Below are 23,856 nucleotides of genomic sequence, written 5' to 3' on the forward strand. Positions count from 1 at the left end.
CTCTGAGTAGTACTTCTGTGGCTACATATTTATTTATTTATTTATTTATTTATTTATTTATTTTTTTCAACGTTTATTTATTTTCGGGACAGAGAGAGACAGAGCATGAACGGGGGAGGGGCAGAGAGAGAGGGAGACACAGAACCAGAAACAGGCTCCAGGCTCCGAGCCATCAGCCCAGAGCCCGACGCGGGGCTCGAACTCGCGGACCGCGAGATCGTGACCTGGCTGAAGTCGGACGCTTAACCGACTGCGCCACCCAGGCGCCCCTGTGGCTACATATTTACATTGCTTTACTCTTTAGCCCATCTCTGAGATCCCCTAATGGCTCTAAATGTGATACTGGAAATGAAACACAGAAGAGAAAAGACGGATAGCAGAAAGATCTAAAGTAAGAAAATTCTGAGAATGGAGTCCAGTCTAAAGAGCACCCCTGCTGACTGAGCTTGCTAACCTGCAAGCCCGTTAATGGCAGGTGGTCTGCTAAACTAAAATAGCAACGGCTGATTCCTCTATTAGATGAACAAAAAGAGAGACCGTGGAATTTACTGCTTAGAAAAGCTTTTTTAAGACTTCCTGAAAACCTTTTTACAGCATTAAAATTAAAACTAAAAACTCTATTAACATATAAGTCCAAAACATGAAAAGATATTCAACATCTAACATGAAAAAAAGCAAGTTACAAAATATAGATTGTTTTTTTGCTTTAAAAATGTATTATAGAAAATATGGAGGAAGATAATCTGAACTGTTCATACTGTTCAAGAGTCAGGAGTTAGAATTATGGGGAAGTTTACTCTTTCCACACATTACGGGGTGGATGCACTTTGTACATTATATAGTTCTATAATGTTAGAATTTTCTTTCATAATTAATATGTATTATCTTAGATGTGATCAGAAAAAATAAGAAATGCAAAAATACAAGGAAACTGAAAAAAAATGTCTCCTAAAAGTATCTATATCGAAAGAGAGGTCAAAGAAAAATACTATTTAGTAATCTAAAGGAGTGCTTTGAAACCACCTTCTTTGGAACTCTAAGGCCCCTCACGTTCTTTGAGAGCCAGCACAGGGCACGAGGGGAGATGATCTCCAGACATGCCCCTACGCAAACTTCTCAGCTTCAGTATTTTACTTTTATGTTTTAATAATGAAGTTCTGCCGATAATGCGTTTAAAAGCTCATTATCTAACACGGTGTATCTAAAAAGGTGTAACTATTTCTGAAATGTTCCTCAAAGCACTTTCTGGGGTCTGAGTAAGCTTTCCAGGAAAACAGATGTGTTTTCCCTTGTGTTTTCTGAGCACAAGATTTTAATACCTAGCTTTTTAGTGGAAGGTCTGCTGCATTTATGAGCTGTCTGGATAGAAAGCCGGGTGCTCTATGCATAAGGATCCTCTGTTCAAGAAGGCCAAGGCAGCAGGAAGCCTCTCATACCCTACCATCTGGCCAGCCTCTCTGAATCATGGTCAGCCATCCAGAAGCAGAAGATTCAGGATCACTAGAGACTATTTTCAGATGAATGAGAACTCAAGCCTGAGCAATTAGAAATAGGTCAATGACTTTTTAAAGCAACTTTCTTAAAAGACGATGCTTTTCTTTGCAAAATTCTTTTCTCATCACTGGTCTTTCTTTAAATAGAATATGGTAACTGCCTATAAATCCTTTCTCTTGTTTTTAGAAGTCTTCTGTTACAGAACTCGTAAGTATTTTTGGAGGTTACTTGTATTTCTCTAGCCTTGAATTCTTAAGAGAAAATCTGACTTTAGAAATATAAACGAGAGGCTTCAACATCTGAGCTAAAATAAAATGTCTGTATTCTCTAGAGTTAAAAAATGCTTTTTAGAAATTTTAATTTTTTCATTTGGCTCTTCATTATCTGTAATAACCAGGGGAAATCTTTCAAATGAAATCCTTTCCCTTGTTTTGTTTACTCTTCCTGACTTTCACAGCCGTATCTTCATCTGGATTCTTATTGGGCCGAAACTAATAAGGCATTTTCTGTGCGTTATATCTCTGTGCTTCCTGACTGAGACCAGCAGAACCCATCTGTGAATTTCTGCTTCGGAACCAGCAGGGGGAGCTCACTCACACGGGAATCTGAATCCCTCTGCGCAGGGATGGTGGGAAAAACAACCCAACTTTCTTCAGTAAGACTAGCCCTTTTGCATTATGGATAAACCATCACGTGATAAGCAACAGGTTACAGACAATGGTGCTGAGATAAAGAGAAGAGTTCTTGAGAGAATGTATTTAGAGACAGCCCGGCCTCAATGGCAAGGCCACTGTTCCCAAGCAGATGCACACTCTGCCTGTACCTGTTTTTCAAGGCTTGGCTTGCTAAGCTGTACAGTCTGAGGTCCAGCGAGTCTGGTCCCTGGAGTAGCTATCACAATGCTGGTGAGCTGGGCCATAGGGAACGTTTTGGCTATGGTTGCAGTCTGCCCATTGACGACACGGACGGGATGGATGGAATTCTGGGAGGTAGGGAGGGTCGTGGGGGTGAACTTGGTCAGCATGACAGGCCTCTGGATAAGTTGAGGAGCTGCAAGCATGGGAGGAGGTGCTGGGGCAATAGGAATGTTATTCTGGGCCACAGGCTTGGGTCGAACCTATGGGGAAAGAGAGAACAATTACTGTATTACTTCAAGAAATTTCATAAGTCTTGTAAGTCTAAAACATTACCAGCTCTTTTATACTATATATGTGAAATGGTATTGAGTACCAATATTTATTAATATTCATTTTGGTGTTATTAGTCCTATACATATCAGGATATATAATCTTATAGAAGACTCATCAGCTCTTAACGGTGTCCAAACGCTACCCAACAACATGGTTCTTCTGGATCCAAACCTTAGCTCCTTCTCCCATACCATGCTGCTTCCTCAGGTTGAGATCAAATGCCTAATCCAGAGACTGGTCTCACCCAGAACTTGTGCCCAGTATGGTAATGATGCGGCCATTGATCTTAATTCACATTCTAAATTTCTTTATGTCCGTGAATTCAGTTCAGCCCAGCTCCTTGCTCTCTAACTCCCTGTTCTTGGCCACTCCTCTCTAAGTCACATTTGTGGACTTCCTCTTCCTCTGCCCAATCCTAAACATTAAGTATTTCTCAGAGTTTTGTTCTGGAACCTCTTTTTTCCCCAATCTTCTCACTCTTCCTGGGGTTTTTCACCCATCCCATGGCTTCAATTACCATCTATGTACTGAAGACGTCCATCCACACTTGCATCTCAGGACCAGACATTTCCGAATATACTCAACTTCCTGTCATGTATCTCTACTTGGAAATCTCATAAGAAATTAAAAATCAGCATGTCTAGGGGTACCTGGCTGGCTCAGTCAGTGGAGCATGAGACTCTTGATCTCAGGGTTGTTAAGTCCTAGCCCCATCCATGTTGGGTGTAGAGATTACTTAAAAATAAAATCTTTTAAGCTTTGCGCAGTGGCAGTATCGTAGCCAATGAGGTTTATCCGAGGCGCGATTATTGCTAATTGAAAAATAAAATCTTTCAAAACAACATCAACAACAAAATCAACATGTCTAAAACTCACCTGTTTGTTCCTCTAACCCTCTCTTCCTCCTATTACCATCACCTTGGTAAATGGCTTTCTTGCTAAATACACTTCAGAACCATTCTTGATGCTTCCTACTTCACCTCTACTTCCTAAATCCTTCTCAATTATGGCTACTTCCTAGGTCCTTACTGCCACTTATGTTTGGCTTACTGAAACAGTAACAAAAATTACAATGAAAAACATGAGGTCAGCCTTGCTTGGGTTCAAATCCTGGTTCCTCCCACTTACTAGCCAGGTAGCCTCAGTAACATACCTGATTTAAGCCAGCATTTTTCAAATTTTCTATACAGTGACCCTATGGGCAAAATCCTTTCCCCCAATGCATGAAATTTTGACCTTCAGTTAACGCTCCAGCTCTGTTCCCCTGGGAACCTGATTAAGGGTAAGAATGTCAACTATGTTACCAGGCAACATCGCTTACGGTAAAAATGATCCCTCGCTGCTAAACTGAATCCGAACTGAATCTGAACAGGGAGCATTATAAATACTTGATGGGACGCTCTGCTTTGGGCTTCATGCAGTGGGGTGACTCTTGTAACCGGGCATGTCCACTGGGAGGACCCTGAAAGCCATGCCTACAGAGTTGTTACAAGACGCACTGGCTCTTGTGAAGCATAAGACTATTGTGCCAGGCTGGCTCTACCACGGTCTTCTTCAGGATCTCATGTCCCCGCATCTCAGCAATCACTAGACGGCTGCAGAGACTGCTATACGGGCTGAAGCAAAATGTCTTGACGCTGTCTTGCTGGTAAGCTCTGGTTTCTGTCTCACATTGTTCCAAGTACGCTGGTACCAAGTATGGGCCTGGACAGTCTTGTGAGTCTGAATATTTAGCTGAACTTAAGATGCCCCGGTGGTGTGGGGCGCCTCGGTGGCTCAGTCAGTTGAGTGTCGGGCTCCTGATTTCTCCTCAGGCCACGATTTTGCGGTCGGTGGGTTTGAGCCCCGCGTCGGGCTCCGCGCTGACAACGTAGAGCCTGCTTGGGATTCTCTGCCTCCCTCTCTCCGCCCCTCCCCCGCGTGCGCATGCTCTCTCTCAAAATAAATAAACTTTAAAGAAAAGAAAAAAAGAAGAGCCGGTGGTGGCTGCCGCAGACACACAGTAGGGAATACATTTCATACTGTAACCAGCACACACACATAGACATATGTCTGTATCTCTACAAAACAAAAACTTCACGAAACATTACATGTGTGCTAGGTACTCTACCATTTCACATTCTGTTTTGCTGATTTTATTTAAAAACTCTGGTTACAATACATTATACTGATTTCACACAGCCTACTAATGGGTCATGACCCACCGTCTGGAAAACATGGGCTAAGCCCTACGTTCCTTGTCTAAAAAAAAGTAATACCTAACTTTCACAAGGCTATTGTGAAGATTAAAATAGATAACCCATAAAAAGTGCCCAACACAGTAGGTGGCACATAGCGGGAGTCTCTAAACATTAGCTGCTATTATTGTTGATGATGTCCTAACTATACCTCCTGCCCACAGTCTTGATCATCTTCAATCCATTCTCCACACAGTGGCAAGAGGGAATTTTCTAAAACAAAGATCTGATCATTTCAAGCATTTGTTTAAAAATGATTTCATGGATCCCCATTGCTCCTGGGTTTGTCCCAGGGCCTTTTGCCCAAACTCCTACACAGCCTAGAAGGCCACAAGATCTGGCACAATGGACCTCTCCAGCTTCACCTCTTGCCTTAGCCTGAGTCAGCCACATGGCCCACTATGCCTAGCCACACCAAATCTCCTTTGGTTCCTTAAGCTTACATGTATCTCTCCATCCTGGATTTGCATATATGCTCTACCCTCTGCCTGGGACATTTTTGTTCTTCCCCCAAAATTTGGACAGGCTAACTCTACTAGGATTTTAAGTCTTAGACTGAATGCCAACTCTTCCATGAAACTTTCTATAAAACTTAAGAATGAGTTGGGTGTCCCTCCCACATGTGGTCAGACTAAACTGTACTTCCCATAATGGACACTGTAATTGTCTGAACACATGTCTGAAGCTCTCTGAGGACAGAGAAAGTCTATCTTGAAAACTGGCATATCCACAGTGCTTAGTGCCTTTTTTGATATATACGGTATTTATTAAGGATCTACCTGATAAATGACTGAAATCACCTTCTCTCACATTAGCAATGCCCATCCCTACCACACAGGCAATTCAGAAATCACTTATGGCCACTGAACACAAATTTCTTTTCTCTTCTCTCTTTGCCTGCCACATGGGGCCTCAGATGGGAACTCCTAGCCTTTCTACCTGGCAAGTCAAGTCCCCTCAAAACCCAGACTGGGGCAATCCTGACACTCTGTAATGAGAATGGTGAGTTCAGTCCGATTATCAGGAGAATATGGGCAAGCAGAGCTGCTTGAGCCCAGGTAGAAAGTTCCCTGTGTAGACCCCTAGTCTAAACCTCTATAGGCAAGGCTTTGTGTTTAAGTATGATGCTTAATGCCATCACCTATCACAGTAAAACTAAAAGGTTTCTACGAGTTAGTTTGGCTATTGTTTCCTTCCCTACTCTCTTTGGCATCTAGGAAAAAAAAAAGTAGTAATTATATTCCTTCCCCACTGGTAGGCAGGTTTGGTTAAATTTCCAGTAAGTTAACATTGTAAGGTTTATAATGGTGCTATCTTAAATTTTCCTTTTCTTCTCATCCCTCTGCTACTGCCTTTGGTCATTGCCTAGAAACCCTGGTGATAAAATACACCTCTTCATGGTACAGAAATCAGCAGGTAGAATCTTCAGCCAAGTCAGATCTGAACACAGCTGAGCTGATAAGCACACTTCAGGCTGCTTAGAAAGGGCCCATGAGGACTTTTGTCTCGGCTAACCCATCACTGGGCCTGTCACTAATTTACTCACCTGTGGAAGAAAGTTTGGACGTGGAGTGAGTCGAGGAGGGGGGATAAACTGTGGTACTTTGATGGGCTGAGGAGGTGTTGCCTGAACCTGCTAAAAAATGGGAAACATAAATAAACCAGAGGACAATAATTGTTCAATAACAAAGCTTAGGCGTTCTTCAAGTAATTTTAGCATCGCTATTATCTGGGTCAGATAATCCTCTCTAAAAGTTTTCATTGTAGAATTACCCATCTGAATTGACTCTGCCTTGAGAAAACTGTCTTACTCTCTCACCTGCATGCTCCAGCCTACAAAATGAACCAACCGCATTTCATTTTCCTTACCTGCCTCATGTAAAACACAGCAGGCTCAGCAATCTTAGACAATTTCCTTTGACATTCAAGAACTCTTGCATGTACGTATTATAAAAATCAAGACTGGATCCAAAGTAAAATCAAACTTGCTGCCTGGCCAAATGGGCTTCTTCCTAATAGAAGAGCTTTCTCTAGCGGTGAATAGCTTTGTTCCTGTAGGGAACTCTCTAACTCTCAGCATTTGGCTGAGATAGCTGGTTGCTTCTCTCAAGATTCCTAGTAAGTGCTGAAGCGTCACTTCACTGCTATCTAGTTTCACTCGTCACTGGTCATCATTCAAAAACCACCAAGAGCTCTTAGCTGGCATTTTAAGAAAGGACTTTTCCAAACCACAATTTGGTTCTATTTACCCCAAGCTTCAGAGAGCATCAGTTTCTAAATGGTTTTACCCTAGACTCTCATCAACAATTTTGGTTCAAGTACTTCTTCCTCAAGGGATCTTTTTTCTGATGGACCTTGGACACGGACATTGTTAATTTTTGGATTTCTCGAATATTTGTAAAGCACCTCAGCTTGCTCTGGGACTTCCTGGGTGCAGCCCATTTCAACTAAACTAAATTTGAGCTAAAGGAATTCAGCAGGGAGTTTTCCCCAAATCGGTAATACAGAACCAGAGAGTGTAAGCATTCGAGTATCACAGGAAGGTTTGCGAACAGGATGGAGAGAGATACATGAAACAGTGTGCATGCTGCTATGAAGGACGTTCCCCCACAAGCCAGGTCATAACTTTGACCTCAGGTAACCTCCTTGGTGTCGAGGACACTTCTACAGCTGTTTGAGCATCCGGCAGGAATGCCATACTCCCTTGTCAGCCCCAAAGGCAAAACTTGGTATGGTTGAATGACGGAGACTAAAAAAATCCAGCAGGGGCATAAAATGGATATACTCTACAAATGCATATCCTGAACCCTCTCATGTGGGCACACATGAGTAGCAGCTGCTGGCTTACCAGAGTGACTGTGTTTTTTGCCACAATTTGGACAGCCTCTGCCCCAGGCCCAGTGACCTTACTAGACGTCTGGAGGTTGACCGGTGTGGTCTGCACATCAGTGCTGAGCACAGCCTTCTGACTGTTGATGGCGGTCACCATAGCAATGGTAGGTCTCTGGCCCACAACAGAGGCAGGCATGGTCGCAGTTGCTGCTTTCAAGACGAGAGGTAGTGTCTTTGTGGTAATCATAGAAGCTGTAGTTACAGTCTTCTAGGAGACATGGAGAACAGATATTAGGACACTGAAGTGTGACCCCGCTAAACAATATGCTGCTAATCCCCAGAAGAAAACAATGCAACGATTCTCATGATCAAGTTTCTCACTAGAACATTTCTTATGGGTACGCACAGCACACTTCTTACTATAGGGAAGGATAATCTCTAGTTTGTGCCAGGGTTTTCAAAGTTAGCTTCCAGTTCACAGTAATAACTACAGACAGATATGGGCACAGGATTTTCAACAATGAATGGGGTGGGTTTACAGATAAAGAATATGAGTATACCTATTTAGTCTGGTTTTTTATTCTTTTCTTGCTCTCAATTAATTTAAACTCTGTAGAAGTTGCAAATCGATGAGGTACACACCATCACTATCTTTAATTGCTACAACCTCATCAATATGAAGAAAGCCATCATATAATTCTGGTTATCTGCCTCCTGTGACACAAAAGCTGGGATGAAAGGACAGTGTCTTTTCATTCGAGTGTCACCCTAGAGAGGAGGAAGGGAAACTGGCGTGAGGATTTGCACAATTGTTGCCTCAGAGGCAGTAAATCCCAAACTCTAGATAGTAAAACCTATTGACCGACTAGTTTTGTAAACACCGGCTCTCGATATCAAAGGGATGTGAGTCACTAACTACCATTTCTTCTCCGGAGGACTGCTGCAGAAGCGATCAAAGATCCAGTGAGATATGACAAGGTGGAAACAAACACCTGCGTTTCAAAAAGGCTTATAGATCAGAGGATGAACAGAGGTGGCGGGGCTGACTGATGCTCCCCGAAGTGCCACTGTGGCTCTGTAGCCGCAGTTTCCAGACTTCTGACTAGAGTAATTAAAGGGGCCAGCTATGAAACAAGAAAACGCAAACAACCTTGCTACGTGGCATACACGCCTCTCTCGTGCCGCTACTCACTCCAGATCCAAACGTTTCAGGGACGTGAAAGTTTATCTGGTCCAATATGCTCGTTCTGATTTTGACACGACTCCACCTTTTTCTTCTTATTCTACACTTGTACTGTCCAATTTGGTAGCTACTGGCCACACATGGCTATTTAAATTCAAATTAAAACAGAATAAAAATGGGGCGCCTGGGTGGCGCAGTCGGTTAAGCGTCCGACTTCAACCAGGTCACGATCTCACGGTCCGTGAGTTCGAGCCCCGCGTCGGGCTCTGAGCTGATGGCTCGGAGCCTGGAGCCTGTTTCCGATTCTGTGTCTCCCTCTCTCTCTGCCCCTCCCCCGTTCATGCTCTGTCTCTCTCTGTCCCAAAAATAAATAAATGTTGGAAAAAAAAACAAAACAGAATAAAATTAAAACATCAGTTCCTCAGTCACACTGTCTACATTTCAAGTGTTCAAGAGCCACTTGTGGTTAGTGGCTACCAAACTGGACAGTGAAGATTTCTAACACCGCGGAAAGTTCTACTGGACAGCACTGCTCCACACCAGTGAAAAGGACCCCGCTGTCCCCGAAAGAGATCTGGACAAATCCCCTTGTGCATTTCTATTTCAGTGACTGTGTCAGAACTTGTGTATTAAGTTGTTTTTTTTCTAGGTAACGATTTCTATGTTCTGTCGTAAACACACACGTACGTTATCTTTTAACCTCTTTATTTTCTTTCAACGAAAACAATTAATGACCTCGCCTCATCTAACCCATCGTAGCCTATGAGCAATCCTTATTAATGCTTGTAATTAAAATCGCCCAAATCTTTGTTTCCTCTTCTCTAGTCAACAACACAGGCGCATCTCATTGTCCTTGCCACTGCCTCCTCAAAGGTGAAATGGGAGTAAGAGGGGAATGCTGATATTTATCCTGGGAAGTAGTGGGTCATCTGCTATCTATCCAGGATAAAAACCAAACCAAAGCTAAATGCTACATGTCATTAGAAATATCACGGGAGGGGTGCCTGGGTGGCTCAGTTGGTTGGGTGTCAGATTTCAGCTCAGGTCATGATCTCGTGGTTCGTGAGTTCAAGCCCCGCGTCAGGCTCTGTGCCGACAGCTCACAGCCTGGAGCCTGCTTTGGATTCCGTGTCTCCCTCTCTCTCTGCCCCTCCTCCGCTCATTCTCTGTCTCTCCGTCTCTCTCAAAAATAAATAAACATTAAAATATTTTTTTAAAAAAGAAGCATTACGGGAGTGTAGCAGGAAGGACTGACTTTACATTGCCAGCTATTTATAATAAGTGTTATTTTTTACTTTTATTTTTTTTATTAAAAAAATTTTTTTAAACGTTTATTTATTTTTGAGACAGAGAGAGACAGAGCATAACCCGGTGTGATATCAGCCCTATCTTTCAGTTTAAGACATTAAAACACAAAGAACTTTTCAAGCGGTAAGCAAGTCACACAGATGGCATTCCATCTTGTTCCCAGCACAGGTTATGGAAGTAAAAGCTCTAATCAGCAGAACTCATTGACATGGGTTTTAAAAAAAATGGTGGTGCATACTGTCACTGCTTTGAAAGAGGTCATGTAATTTTGTTTGAGGCGTCCTTGGTTCACGTAAATTATCACCAATATTTTGAATAATCCTAAAGTGATTATGCTAAAAAACGGAGTAAAACCTCAAACTCACCTGAATTATAATACTTACCATTAACCGCAACACTTAAAAAACCCTGAAAGCTAACAAATTTGTTTGTTCGCATCTTAGGTTAGCATTTTATTCTAGTTTATATTTATTTGTAGCCAATTTCACAACATGTATTCTAGCATCTACATAATCCTCTGTATACACAGGCACAAGACCTGGTGCTATATTCACCAATGAAAACTTTCTGAAAAATGTATTTATGGGGCGCGCCTAGGTGGCTCAGTCGGTTAAATGTCTTACTCTTGATTTCAGCTCAGGTCTTGATCTCACAGCCCCTGAGTTCGAGCCCCACATCGGGCTCTTCGCTGGCAGTGCAAGGCCTGCTTGGGATTCTCTCTCCCTCTACCCCTCTGTCTCTCTCTCTCTCAAAATAAATAAATAAACTTAAAAAAAAATAAAAATATATTCACTAACTAGTTATTGACACCAGGTATTAACACAGGTATTGCTTAAATCTCTACCCCTGTTCTGGTGCTTACTGTATTCTAAGTACCTGGAAATATAAACACAACTCTTGGGAGTGTTAGAGTTTAGATGACAAAGAGAATCCAGAATTTTGAAATCCAAACCTAACGAAAACCTCCGACCTTTTTGGCAAGAAGAAGAGAAGACACAGAGAGGAAAGGTGTCCAACAACGAATAAAATTATTTTTCTGGAAGCTGTGGTTAGTGTCTGGCTGGCTGATGCCACCCAATTGTGATCAGCTTCAAGATAAGATAGCAGTTTCTACACGGTTTCATGAAGAGGTTACTTTTGACAAAACCCAAAGTGCACCAACTAGAAGTTAATGCCGAAATACAGGCCAAGAAGCACTAAAAGCAAAATCCTTTTTATTTATTTATTTATTTATTTATTTATTTATTTATTTATTTATTTTTACCAAGTTATTATTGTTGTTTACCTGGAGAACATGAGGTTCTGACTTAAAACAGACAGGCTCTAATGAACAAATGAGAAGTTAGAGGGATTATTACTATGGGCTCTAATGAACTTCCATACCTATTTTAGACTCTTTTCGTTTAATTCTGAGTGGAAGGTAACTGTTGCACACTCAGACGACTGCAAATAGAACCACCCCAACCCCCTTTTTGTCCCTAAGGGTTTATTTTCTATTTGTTTTTTTTAACTGCATGCTTCTTTACATTTGTATTACATCGTTAAAAATGACAGGGTTGTGAGAAGTTGAATAGAAGTTGAAGGGTATACCTGCATTCAACTCTTCCTATTTTTTTCTATTTTCCTTCTTCTTCTTTTTTTTTCTATAGATTGAAAAAATGTCAAAATCTACATACAAGGATGAGCTTGAGTTAACTGAGTAAAGGGAGCTGGTCTCCCCACTCCCCATGCCTTGGTCCATGCTAGAATAAAAAACTTTCTCTTCCTAGCATGTCCTCTTTGTCTGCCTTAATTGCTACTTAATAGCCATTCCTTTCTGAACCTAGATATTTAGTATAGGACATATGCAACCTCCCATTCATTTGTCCTTGAGTTCACGAACCTTTAATGACTCCCTATGACTGCCCCAAACCCCAAAGGTTCTGTCTGCATTGGAGGGCTTCTACAAGCTAGCCTCTTTCTCCCTTTCTCTCCCAGAGTCCATGCTGCAGCCACAACAGCCTCCTTGCTGTTCTTCGGGCACGCATTTACTGTTGTGACTCCATGCTTTTGTCCGCACTGTTCTCTACATCTGTGATGCTCTCCCCCCTCTGCTCCCTCACTGAAATTGCATTCATCTGTCCACATCGTGCTCAAATGCCACCTCATTTATGAAGCATCTCTGATCCGTCTAGTTAAAATTACTCTGTCCTGTGGTCTTTTCACAGTTCCTCACTAGTACTTTCATTTTATTCTTCTTTGTTAATGGTTTACATTTTCCTCTCCTCTAAACTTTCAAAATTCTCGAAGACAGAGATTCTGTCTTATTTGTGAATCTACCTTCTACATTGCCTAGTACGGTGTTTGCATATAATAGAGACCCAGTAAATATTTACAGAATGAATGAAAATGATGGTAATAGACTAGATTCTAGGCAGGGACCAGGACCACCAGAATCTAGCACACCGAGAGCATCCAACAAATATTGGCAGTTTACTGTAAAGACAGAAACCAAAAACTTGAGGGTCTTTTGGCTTTTAACATTAAAGGTCTTATTTAACAAAACAATAATATAAAACAAGCTTAGCTAAATCTATTAAATATATCAGGTCCCCTGGCCCCCTTACCGTCACTCACCATCCCAAAGCAGCACAGAACTGAGATTACTAGGGAAGGGAACAGCTATCGGAAGTATTCCATAAGTATTTCCTCTGATTTGTAGGACAGGGAATGTTACTTGAACAGAAAGTTCCCGGGTTAAGAGAGAAAACTCCCACATACTAGGAAACAATGAATTCTACCACACTCCTTCCATGTAAACACTTTCTGATCAAACTGTATTTTTCCAAGAGAACAAACTAATCAACTCCAACAAAAGTAATCTGATAAGCAGTCCTTCGGAAGAAATACAAATCCTGGCCAGGGGGTTTTAAAAGTGGGTCTGAATGCCTCGTTTTCAAATAGCCTTGAAGTGGAGATGATGGTAAAATTTATACTCTAGCTATCTGATTTACAAAGGAATTACTCTTTTTCTTACTTTGGCATTTTCTATAACATTGGCATTTCTTTTTTTGGTATTATAGGGCAGTACAGAAGAGCAATGGATGGACAGACTTTTTCACCGGAACATCTGGGTTCAAATCTTGGCTCTACCACATACACCACCTCTATGACTTTCGGTAATTACTTAATCTCTCTATGCCTTGGTTTTCTTTTCTAAAAAATATAATATAATATAATATAATAATAATAATAATAATAATAATAATAGCCTTTTTAGGGTTCAGGTAAGGACTGTGTATGTTATTTACGTAAAGCACTCAGGAGAGTGGCAGTAAATAGCAACCTTTACCACTAAATGTTACTTCTCTTTAATAATCTTTAGTATTTTTAGAAGTAATGTACTCTTCACTTGCAAAATGTTACAGATGAACCAGCCCAATGTCCGTACACAGTGAATAACCGGGTAAACTATAAACTTTTTCTCCACATATAAAGATATAGTGAAGACTTGATACTGGTGGGTGAGAGGTACTCATGCTTAGGCTTCAGAACATCCCAATGTCCTCAAAATCACGTGCAAAAATGAGTGTATTAGGTGTGAATGTGTATCATTCTGGAGAGAGGACCCACAGCTTTCAACAAAGTCTTAAAGGGGTCATGACCCCTACGAAGCAGGAGCCACTGCTCGACCATCCCACTTTAAAAGGTATGCCCACATTACACGTAGGTGTGTGGAGATCAAGCCTGAGTAGTGTTCTTAACCGAACCTTGTTCGCAAATAGGTCCCTTTTGTGTATCTTGATTGCCTTTCTATCCTTATAGTCTAGTTTAAATGGCCTTTTCAGTACAAACATCTGCAGGGCTGTACCAAGTTAGAATGTGAGTAAGCCTCCAGTTCTTAGTTCTAGTTTAGACCTACAGCATCCATTTCAGATTTCCTTCAGATTCGTATGCTCATTTTGTTTCTCTGAATAATGGAAATGTATCACCCTTCTTCTGAATGTCTTTCTACCTGATTCCAAAGGCGCCGCTCCTGGAATTCCCACATCTCACTGCTAAGAATTCCAGAAAAACCATTCCAGAAGAGGCAGAGTCACACGGACTTTTAGAACAAGTGCAAAAAAAAAAAAAAAAAAAAAAAATACTTCCAGAAATTCAAAGTAAGACCGTAGTTCTGTTCTAATTCAGAGAAGTGGTTTTCCTCTGCCACTGACTACGCTCCCCCTCTTCTTTAGGCAGGTGGGCAATCATGTAACTTCTGCGCCTTAGTAACACCATTCCCTTCCGCCAATGAATTTCAAGTGATTTTGGCCCCGGTTCATAGTATAAAAAAAAGTAACCAAAGCAACTTCTGTCTAGTCCTAGTGGGGCTCAGTGTTGTCTTACACAGACCCCAGCTCTACATGACCAAGAGGAAATGAGCCCACCACAGGAAGCCCGCGGTACCCCACCCACACTTTTACCTGTGAAGCGGTCAGGTTGGGAGAGGGTGCAGCTGACTGGGCGTGGTGGTGGTGGTACTGCTGTTGTTGCTGTAGCTGCTGCAGTGGTTGCTGCTGTGCTGTTTGTAGTTTGTTTTCCGATTGTGGCAATGGCTGTATTTGGAACTTGTCTGGTTGTTCTTGCTTTACTATCAGGTTCTTCCGTAGCTGTTCAACTACTCTTTTCTACCCAACGAAGACAAAAAGAAACAATATCTATCAGGATACTGTCCTGTCAGCCCTAAAAACGTGCAGCAACTATACGCCTCTGACGTCTTTCTGTAACCAGCTTAATCTAGAACTTATTACATCTAAAATTCACAGAGTCAACATACGAGGAACTGATGGCATGAGAAACAGTTTACGTATGGAGGGAAACTGAGCCACACGGATGAGAAGGAAAGATAATGGAGATCACAGAGCAGAGCTCGGATTCCTTGACTGTTATTACCTTGGCATGCTAGTCTGGAAAGGCAATACAGCATAGCACTGAAGACATGACTCTGGAGATACAAATTTGCTTTTGCAAATTTTGCTACTTACCAGTTCTATGTTCGTCAAGTTACTTAACCTATCTGTGTCTCAATTTCCTGTTCCGTAAAATGTGGTGATAAACAATATCCGTAGGGTTCTTATGAGTACCAAACAAGCTGCTGGGTGTAAAGTACTCACAACTGTGACTGGTACATTGTTGGTCATTTTACTTTTTATATCTGATAAAACAGACACCGGCCATACTCATTTCCGTTATTCAAACAGACATCATGTTTCTATCTCAGTTTCAAACATTAAGCAGACTTTTAAACAGAGAAAACTTGATCCCGGAAATATGCAACACGAACAACAGTCATTCTGAATTACTTAAATGTGTAACGCGTGAGCAGGACCTCTTTGCTGGGATAGGATCTGTGAAAACACACGTTTGTTTAGGTAGAGGAGCAATTTACTTACATGGGATGAAAAACTTAAACCTAAGGTTTTTTTGAATTTTCTAGACCCTGTTCCAACCCCAGAAAAATGCGTATTCGGATACTTTCATTACTCTAATATATTTCAACAGAACGTAGGCTCCATGAAGCAAGGGCATTTTGTTCACAACTATACTCTGGGCTAGGATTATGCGGCTAAGTAAATGTCTCTTCACAGGATGTATAAAGTGACGGGACCAGAGACCAGCAAATAACTCCGAGAACATGTAATATAAAACCAAAACCAAAACCAAAACACAACCATTTGGGGCCAGACTTGGACTGCTTCTCTTGCCCTAATGGCTGGAAGGAGGTATAAACAGCACTCCTCACATGGTCAAGTGAGCTCACCAGCTGAGATTTGCTATTTCTGATCAAAGAGACTGCCATTTTCTAATACAGATTATGAATGGAGAAAAATAAGCAAGTGAAGATCTTTAAATAAAGGATTAAGTAAAACCATATGGCCAGGTTGATTTTCAAATTCCTGCTTATGATTCTAACCAATTTCATTGCACATATTCTCCCAAGAATTCAAACTTGTAAGGTTATTTGCTTAACATATTTGAATATTAAAATATTTACAAAATGGATTTTTAAAAACTTTAGGTCAGTACAAAATACATCCTTTTTTTTTAATGTTTATTTATTATTGAGAGAGAGAAAGAGCACGTGCGTGCGTGCTTGGCCGCACGCACAAACAGGGGAGAGGCAGAGAGGCAGACAGAGGATCCTAAGCAGGCTCTGTGTTGTGCTGTCAGCAGAGAGCCTGATGTGGGGCTTCAAGCTCATGAGCTGGGAGATCATGACCCAAGCTGAACTTGGACACTCAACCGACTGAGACACCCAGGAGCCCCAGTACAAAATACATCCTTGAGAGACTTTTTTTTTTTTATACTTCTTTCACACTTTTTAGACAATGAAAATATCATATAAAGGCCACTTTTGGTGGGGAAAGTCTAAACTTTATACTCTGCTATCACTGCCTCTTTGAGTAAATATTACAAAGGAAAAAAAAAAGGATGCAGAGTCCAAAGTCTTTGCAGAAGCCGTCTGCAGAATAGAAATGCAAATCAATAAAAATATCAAATTCTTATAAAAAATTAACTTTCAAGTCTTCAAAATCCTATTTCTCCAGTATAAAAGACAGAGTAATTGAACGGACACAGTTTAGAAGGAAAAGTGGTAGGGATGGTGCTACAGATAATTTTGAGTATCACGTGTAGATCTGCGGTGACTGCACGAACAGTAAGACACATAACAATTAAATAATTATTTATAGTTGCTTTCAGTTCCCCTCCCTAACATATAACCAGCATTAAAGAAACACAGTAACAAATAAGCTGAATTGGTAGCAGAACCTCTACAAAACAAAGAAAGGAAAGGAAAGGAAAAGGAAAAGGAAAAGGAAAAGGAAAGGGAAAGGGAAAGGGAAAGGGAAAGGGAAAGGGAAAGGGAAAGGGAAAGGGAAAGGGAAAGGGAAAGGGAAAGGGAAAGGGAAAGGGAAAGGAAAGGAAAGGAAAGGAAAGGAAAGGAAAAAAGAAAAAAAGAAAAGAAAGAAAAAGAAAAAGAAAAAATAGCTTAATTCAGGGGAAGGAGAGAAACCATGAGGAAGTAATATAATACAAATGTGACACCTGCCAAAAAATAAACTTTGAACAAAAACAGCACAGGAAACGAAGTAATTACTATACCAGGCACAAAAGGAAAGGGTATTTTTTCCTCTACGGCCACCCTTGGGAAACACAGTGCACCCTCCTACTTACTGCCTAACTGGGGTAAACCAGAAGCAAGAGACAAAGCCCGGAACCCACTCCCAGTGTTGTGTACAACAGAAGGGAACAGTAGGGGAAAGAACGAGAAAGGGATGCAGGCTAGAGTACTAGGCAGCCATATGGCTAGAACAAGGTGACGACCAATCAGAACCAGAATCACGAAAGTGGGAGTCAGTGAGTCACAGTACATTCACAACTGTTCCTCCCCCAGGGCTTGAAACAAAGCCTGTAGAACCAGTGGGGAGGCATAGGGATCAAAATACTTGCAAACTTAGATTAGTCTTTGAGAGAAGGAAAAAAAAAAACCAAAAAAAAACAAAAAAACAAAAAACCAGGAAGAGAAGAAAGCCGTGCAGATTGGACACAGGTCAGGTCGTACGAACTGGGCAAAATTTTCTTTGAAAGAAGATTCTGGTATATTTCAGAGTGCCACACAGAAAATGCATTGCTCCTGCACTCCTTGCTATGTTCACATTAGAGGAATACCAAGTGTGGAGTTGTGTATGCCTATGAAATTTTGTAAAAAAAATCAAGGTCTGAGGGAAGCACTGATGCCTTCTGTCACTTAAACATCTATCACCGCATTTTGAAAACCAACAATCTAAAGTTAGGTGAGCTCTAGCAGTGGAGGCATTCAGGTGTGCAGAAGCCCTGTATACTCTTTTAAGGACTAGCTAATAAAGGGAGAGTTGTCGTGCACTTTAGCTGGCTTCTCTAAGTTCCACAGTCCAGTCTTGTTCTAGAGCTTAGTCCTGCAGTGCTGGCAAACACACCAGTCACTTTAACTCCAGCAGGACCCTGACCTGGAGGAGTACTAGTTCTGGGTGGCAGTGAGAGCATACTGCTACCAAGTTTCGTAAATTTTAGCTACATGCTGTACCAAACAAAGTTCTTAAGCATCCTTTCATCTCTACAGGAAAGGAGCCTATACTTTTATTATTATGTGTTTTAAACAAAGAAATCATGACTTCTGATTCAGCAAGGACTTCTGCTGGTCATTAGTGAAGGTTATACAAAATAAACAATTTGGTACTTTCAATGCTATTCACATATAAAGGAGACCTTGAAATGTAGCTAATTATCTTGGAACATTAACCTGAAGCTTTGAAAAAAGGCTAAGTGTCACAAACTGGCCATTTGTCACTGACTAATAAGTTAATGAAAGTTAAAAAGAAAAGGAAGCAGGGAGAGAAGGCAATGAGGAAGGAAAAACTGCAAAGAATGAAGGCAGAAGGGAGGGAGAAAAGTCAGTAACTTATCATCTTCTTTCCTTAATATATTTTCTGTAACAATAGGCCCGTGGGCCCGGTGTCCAGAATGGCTAGGACCGCCCCCTCCAATCAATTCATCTGTCAAGAACTGCTCCATAAACCCAGCATGTAATTCCAAGCCTCAGATTCCCTTGACATTCTCATCACTAGGTTTTATCAAGGCTTGTTCAGGCAGAAGAGTTCACAGAGCCTGTAACACTTCAAGTCACAGTTTCTGAGACAGGTAGTCACGGTGATCAATATTGTGACATTCAGCGATACTTTCAACGTGTTCCCACAACAGCAAGACGGATCCCGAAGAAAAATGCAGAAGTCTGTAGGTCCAACTCAACAGAAACTCGGGTTCGTGTTTCAGCTACGTAAGTCAATCATTCCAAGTCCCATGGCACCAGTCAATACAGAAGGGAGATGGAGAGATGGCAGGACAGCCCCCACGCCTCCAATCAAGCCACCACTTTATTTCCATCAAATTGTCACACAAATTTTAGAAAGCTTCTCTCAAAAGGAACTCCAGGTGCAGGGCCCTGCCCTCCATAATTGCATGTCAGTGATCAGTCACTCAACTTGTCTGTGTTCCATTCTGCATTATCTGTTTTATATCAGTTATGAGAGGGCCACACCCACTCAGACATCTTACACAGTACTGCCTTAAAAATGCATCCATTGTCCCCTCCATGAATCAGTCATACAATATGAAAACAGAACCTCCACCCTTCATGCCAGAGACAGAAACTTTTCACAAATACAGAAAGTCAAGAACAAATCTTACCTATCTTCCTACCTAAAATGCAGTGAAAAAATTTTGCAGGTACCAATTGCTCAGGGAACAAGGGCTACTTAATTTTTGTGTATAGAAAAACTAACACGGAGAAACTTACATCTGTTGAAGTCAGAATTTACTTGGACACACACACACACACACACACACACACACACACACACACACGTTTTCTACTGTCTGAAATTCAACCACTGCATTTATTAGTAACGCCAATATACATCAACACTGAAGTCACAGGAAGCAGATTATGCTCTGAAGAATAGTGTATGTGTTACCGACATAAAATTAATGACAAAATCAAATCCAGGGTAAAAAGTGTGTTTAATAAAAGAAAATAGGAAAAAAAACCACCCAGAACTCTGAGTGAAGGGTCTACCTACCATTTCATGAACAAGAACACAAGGAAAGGACAATAAACTCCCTTTTCTAATGCACTAAGTGCAATTCAAGGAAAGAATATGCACTGAAGTTATTAGAGGGAATATTCAGGGGAGACATGTAGGACAGGATTTTGACAGAGGAGGAGGAGGAATATTGGCAGCAGCAGATATAAAAATATACTCAACTAAAAATAACTGCATTTTATTTGTTTTGTAAGGCACTAGAAAGTTTTCCCCAAACTCTCCGATACTCAGTTTCGGGGTTAAAATTAAACAGTTTCTAACCTATTAAAACACCTTTTAAAAAGGGATATACCCTTTAAGCATACCACCTGTTTGACAGAAGCAGTAGCTACAACCATCTCATCTTATACACCGAACTGTTTATGCTGTCTATTAAAGAGGGTCTGCTTGGTCTTAGAGAGTTGCGAACACTGATACTCATTTTATAGTTCTGCAAAGTGTCACGGAACTAGGAGAGTACAATATACATGAATTAAGAAACAGCAGCTGTTGGAATTACCAGTTTTTTCAATAAAGTTCAAAATTCTCTACATGGATGCTTAACAGATGGTGGAGAGTACACATGTCTTGGTACTGATTAGACTTTGGCTTACTTTTTTAATTAAAAAAAATTCTTTGGGGTTTACTTTTCCTTCAAAACACACACACAGACATTTACATCAGTAGGTTTTTACGTCCTATCTCCAGAGGAGATTAGACCTTTTATTCATATCAATGGGATTTATATTCCATCTCCATAGGGGATTAGACCCTTTATTTGAGAGCCTGATTGAAATGCGGTTTACATTTTTCTTACTTAGTCCATTCATGCTCTAACAGATAAACTCCACCCCTTCTTATGCGTGACTATAAAAGACTAAGACTGCTGTAGTCAAACTTTGCCTAAATCGAGGGACCCTTCTAAGAACTTGGGAACTGCCTTTATTTGCACCAAATAAGAAAAAATGTAGCCGCTGTACTCAAGAGAGATGTGGCCCCCGGAGCACTACAGTTCTCCAATATGTAACACACCCAGATGTGAGGGCAAAATAGTATAAACACAGAGACAGACTAAAAAGAGCCCTGCATGCTGGGAATGGTGGCGGTAAGATAGTTCTCTACAATAAAAGACGAAGGAAGCCAAAATCAGAACCCATTTGGTTTACATTTAAGTTCTCCGTGTTTCTTGAAGCATTAAGCTATACTGTCCTGCCTACTTCGGAAAAATACTGAGGATCAACCGAATTAATGGAAGGGAATGCTTTAGAAAACTATTGAGGGCAATGTGAAAATAAGGGATGCGTAACCAGTGAATAACAGAGTTTGTCTAGTATGAATTTTTAACTCAGAGCAACAGCTAACTAAATGTGACTTTCTCTTCCAATGTCAATTGTATTTCAATCACTTGATTTTTAACATCTAATCAAATATTTTTGTTAGTTTTTTAATGACAATCACCCAAAAAAGTACAGGATTAAGAAACAGAATGCTACTTGTCGCCTTTTTATCTCAAAAATCAAACACATTAGGGAATATTTCCCTGTATATTCCCCTGTACAGAAATCTAGGTACCAGCCCAGATTTCTTATACCTCTACAGCAGTTCAGGGCCATATTCTGAATGCATAAAATAGATGTCCAATTTAAATGCAACCTGACCCAGCAAACACTCTAGATGCAGTAATGAGAATAGCAGAAAAACAAAACACATGAGAACCATTTATAATCTGCACAATTTCGCTGCTTTGCCAATATAAGAAAGAGCCTGAATCTATGTGTTTGTACCACAACGAGATATGACATGGAGGCTATTAATTTGCAAATTAGGCTCCAGTTTATCAAAATGCATGCCCCTCTGTACCTATGTGTTACAGATCTCCACACACCAGCAGACTGTCATTCATCATTCCCTGGCTCTCTCCCCCAACTTAGAAGGCAGCATTGCCTTGTTAGTGTCAGAGTTGTTCCACACACCGTAGAAATTCTCTTTGGTCTGTCCTGAGGCTGCTCTGGTTGGTTTTCCTCACAGGAGAATTATGATTGGAGGCTGCTGTGTAGTAGCTGTCCCTGACAAGTTGGATATGAAAATACAATTTAAGTACAGTAATGATCCTTACGTGGGTGGAGGGAAAAGGAGGAACAAAACCCCAAACCTCTACCATTTTATGGGACACTGCTCAGTTAAAAGATGGCTTTGCCTCTGTGCAAGCCCTGGGTACAACGAGAGAGGAATTCCTCTTTCCACAAAAACACAAGATAGTATAAGATGCCGGAAGAGGTAAATATAACAGATAACCAAATTCTACGCAGAATGCATGTACCAGGACACAAATCAATCACGGGTAAAGGCGGGGATCTTTTAACAATCCTTAATTCTGCAGGTTTTTTTTTTTTTCTTAAAAGAGAGAAAAAGACAACAGTATTATAACAATACGCTATGTCAGGATACATCAAGTAGAAAATATTTTCTGAGGATATGTAATATTTTCCTTACATGCGATAAAAGGAAGTCCTACCAATCACTAAACACTGACATTTTGAATTGGGAAATCTCTTAACAAAAGTATATCCTGAACAACACTCTGGATGTTTAAAAACAACTGTTATCATCTGCCATGACAGCATTAAACACACGGGTTAAAAGAAAATTCCAAAGCTACTTACTGTCTCTTAATTTCACAAAGTAGTTGCTATTTCAGTAGTTTAACTTATCACTAAGTATTTGTTACAATCACGTGAAGAGAAAAACGAAGAGCGTTACGAATTTGCTTTCTGACAAGACCCCACGCGAAACAACGCAGAGGAAGCAACGCCACGACCTACGGAGGCCGCCAAGATGAGAGACGGTAACTCCAAGGGACTGGATCTTCCAAGACTCGTGACAAAGGGGGAGTTGCCCTACTCTGGGTTTAGTCTGACTTTTCTTTTCTTTTTTTTTTTTTTTTTTTTTATTTTTATTTTTTTTAGTCTGACTTTTCTGCATCAGGGACAGAAGAAACTTGAACTCCTCTTTCGGAATTTCCAAGCAGGTTTGCCTTTTTTTTTTTGTTTTAACTTGTCAGTACTAGAAATTTTGCTAAAGAGAGCTAGAGATTCAGCAACATGGGAGAAAAGCATGAATAATCTCTGAATGAATAAAAAGCATTTGGTTAAAGAACTTAAGTATTTTATTAAATCCTAAGTGTGAAGAAAAACAGTTTTCACAGGCTATGAAAACCACTAAATCCAACTCTATACGAATATTTAGTTTTTACACACACACACACACACACTCTCTCTCTCCAAGGTTTAGAAAAGATGGAATGGCTGCAGTAAAAATGATTTGTTGCTCTTATCTTCTTTCAGCATGCTTCTTAGTACGAAAGGTGGAGCTCACCCTTCTTACCTCTACTGTTCTCCAGTTTCCACATCCAACAAAGTTACTGACATGCAGGGTCAGAAGACAGGAGAACATGTACTGAACATAAGATCAGTCCCTTGATTTTTAGAAAAACACACTTTAGTTTTTAGAGCAGTTTTAAATTCATAGTGAAATTGAGTAGAAAGTACAGATAATTCCCATATACCCTCTGTACCCCCTCCTCCTTGCTATCAATATCCCCATCAGAACGGTACATTTGTTAAAACTGATAAACCTAAACTGACACATCACTATCACCCCAAATCCATAGTTGATGCTAGGATTCACTCTTTAAATTTTTTTTTTAACGTTTATTTATTTTTGAGACAGAGAGAGACAGAGCATGAATGGGGGAGGGTCAGAGAGAGAGGGAGACACAGAATCTGAAACAGGCTCCAGGCTGTCAGCACAGAGCTGTCAGCACAGAGCCCGACGCGGGGCTCGAACTCACGGACCGCGAGATCATGACCTGAGCCGAAGTCGGACGCTTAACCGACTGAACCACCCAGGCGCCCCGGATTCACTCTTAATGTACATTCATTCTATGGGTTTTGACCAATGTATAATGACAT

General features: G+C 40.8%; 1 protein-coding gene and 1 pseudogene across 11 annotated transcripts in view; one reads left to right on the plus strand and one right to left on the minus strand.

Annotated features, from left to right (window-relative positions):
• PHF21A (PHD finger protein 21A) overlaps positions 1-23,856 on the minus strand; it is a 196,401-nt gene that overhangs the window by 39,203 nt on the left and 133,342 nt on the right. For 4 of the 11 annotated variants that reach the window (XM_047070573.1, XM_047070568.1, XM_047070570.1 and 1 more), the window contains 4 exons: positions 14,690-14,893; positions 7,770-8,021; positions 6,468-6,557; positions 2,318-2,611 (listed from right to left, as the gene is read on the minus strand). In XM_047070573.1, coding sequence (XP_046926529.1) covers positions 2,318-2,611; positions 6,468-6,557; positions 7,770-8,021; positions 14,690-14,893 — 840 coding nt within the window. The remainder of the gene's footprint in view (positions 1-2,317; positions 2,612-6,467; positions 6,558-7,769; positions 8,022-14,689; positions 14,894-23,856) is intronic. The other 7 variants (XM_047070575.1, XM_047070571.1, XM_047070574.1 and 4 more) reach the window with 4 other exon arrangements.
• On the plus strand, positions 3,440-3,527 carry LOC124506619 (uncharacterized; annotated as a pseudogene).

This window comes from Lynx rufus, unplaced genomic scaffold, assembly GCF_022079265.1.
Source record: "Lynx rufus isolate CCGP_SWC_20201006 ecotype Redwood Valley unplaced genomic scaffold, mLynRuf1.p SCAF_9, whole genome shotgun sequence".
Classification (NCBI taxonomy): Eukaryota; Metazoa; Chordata; class Mammalia; order Carnivora; family Felidae; genus Lynx; species Lynx rufus.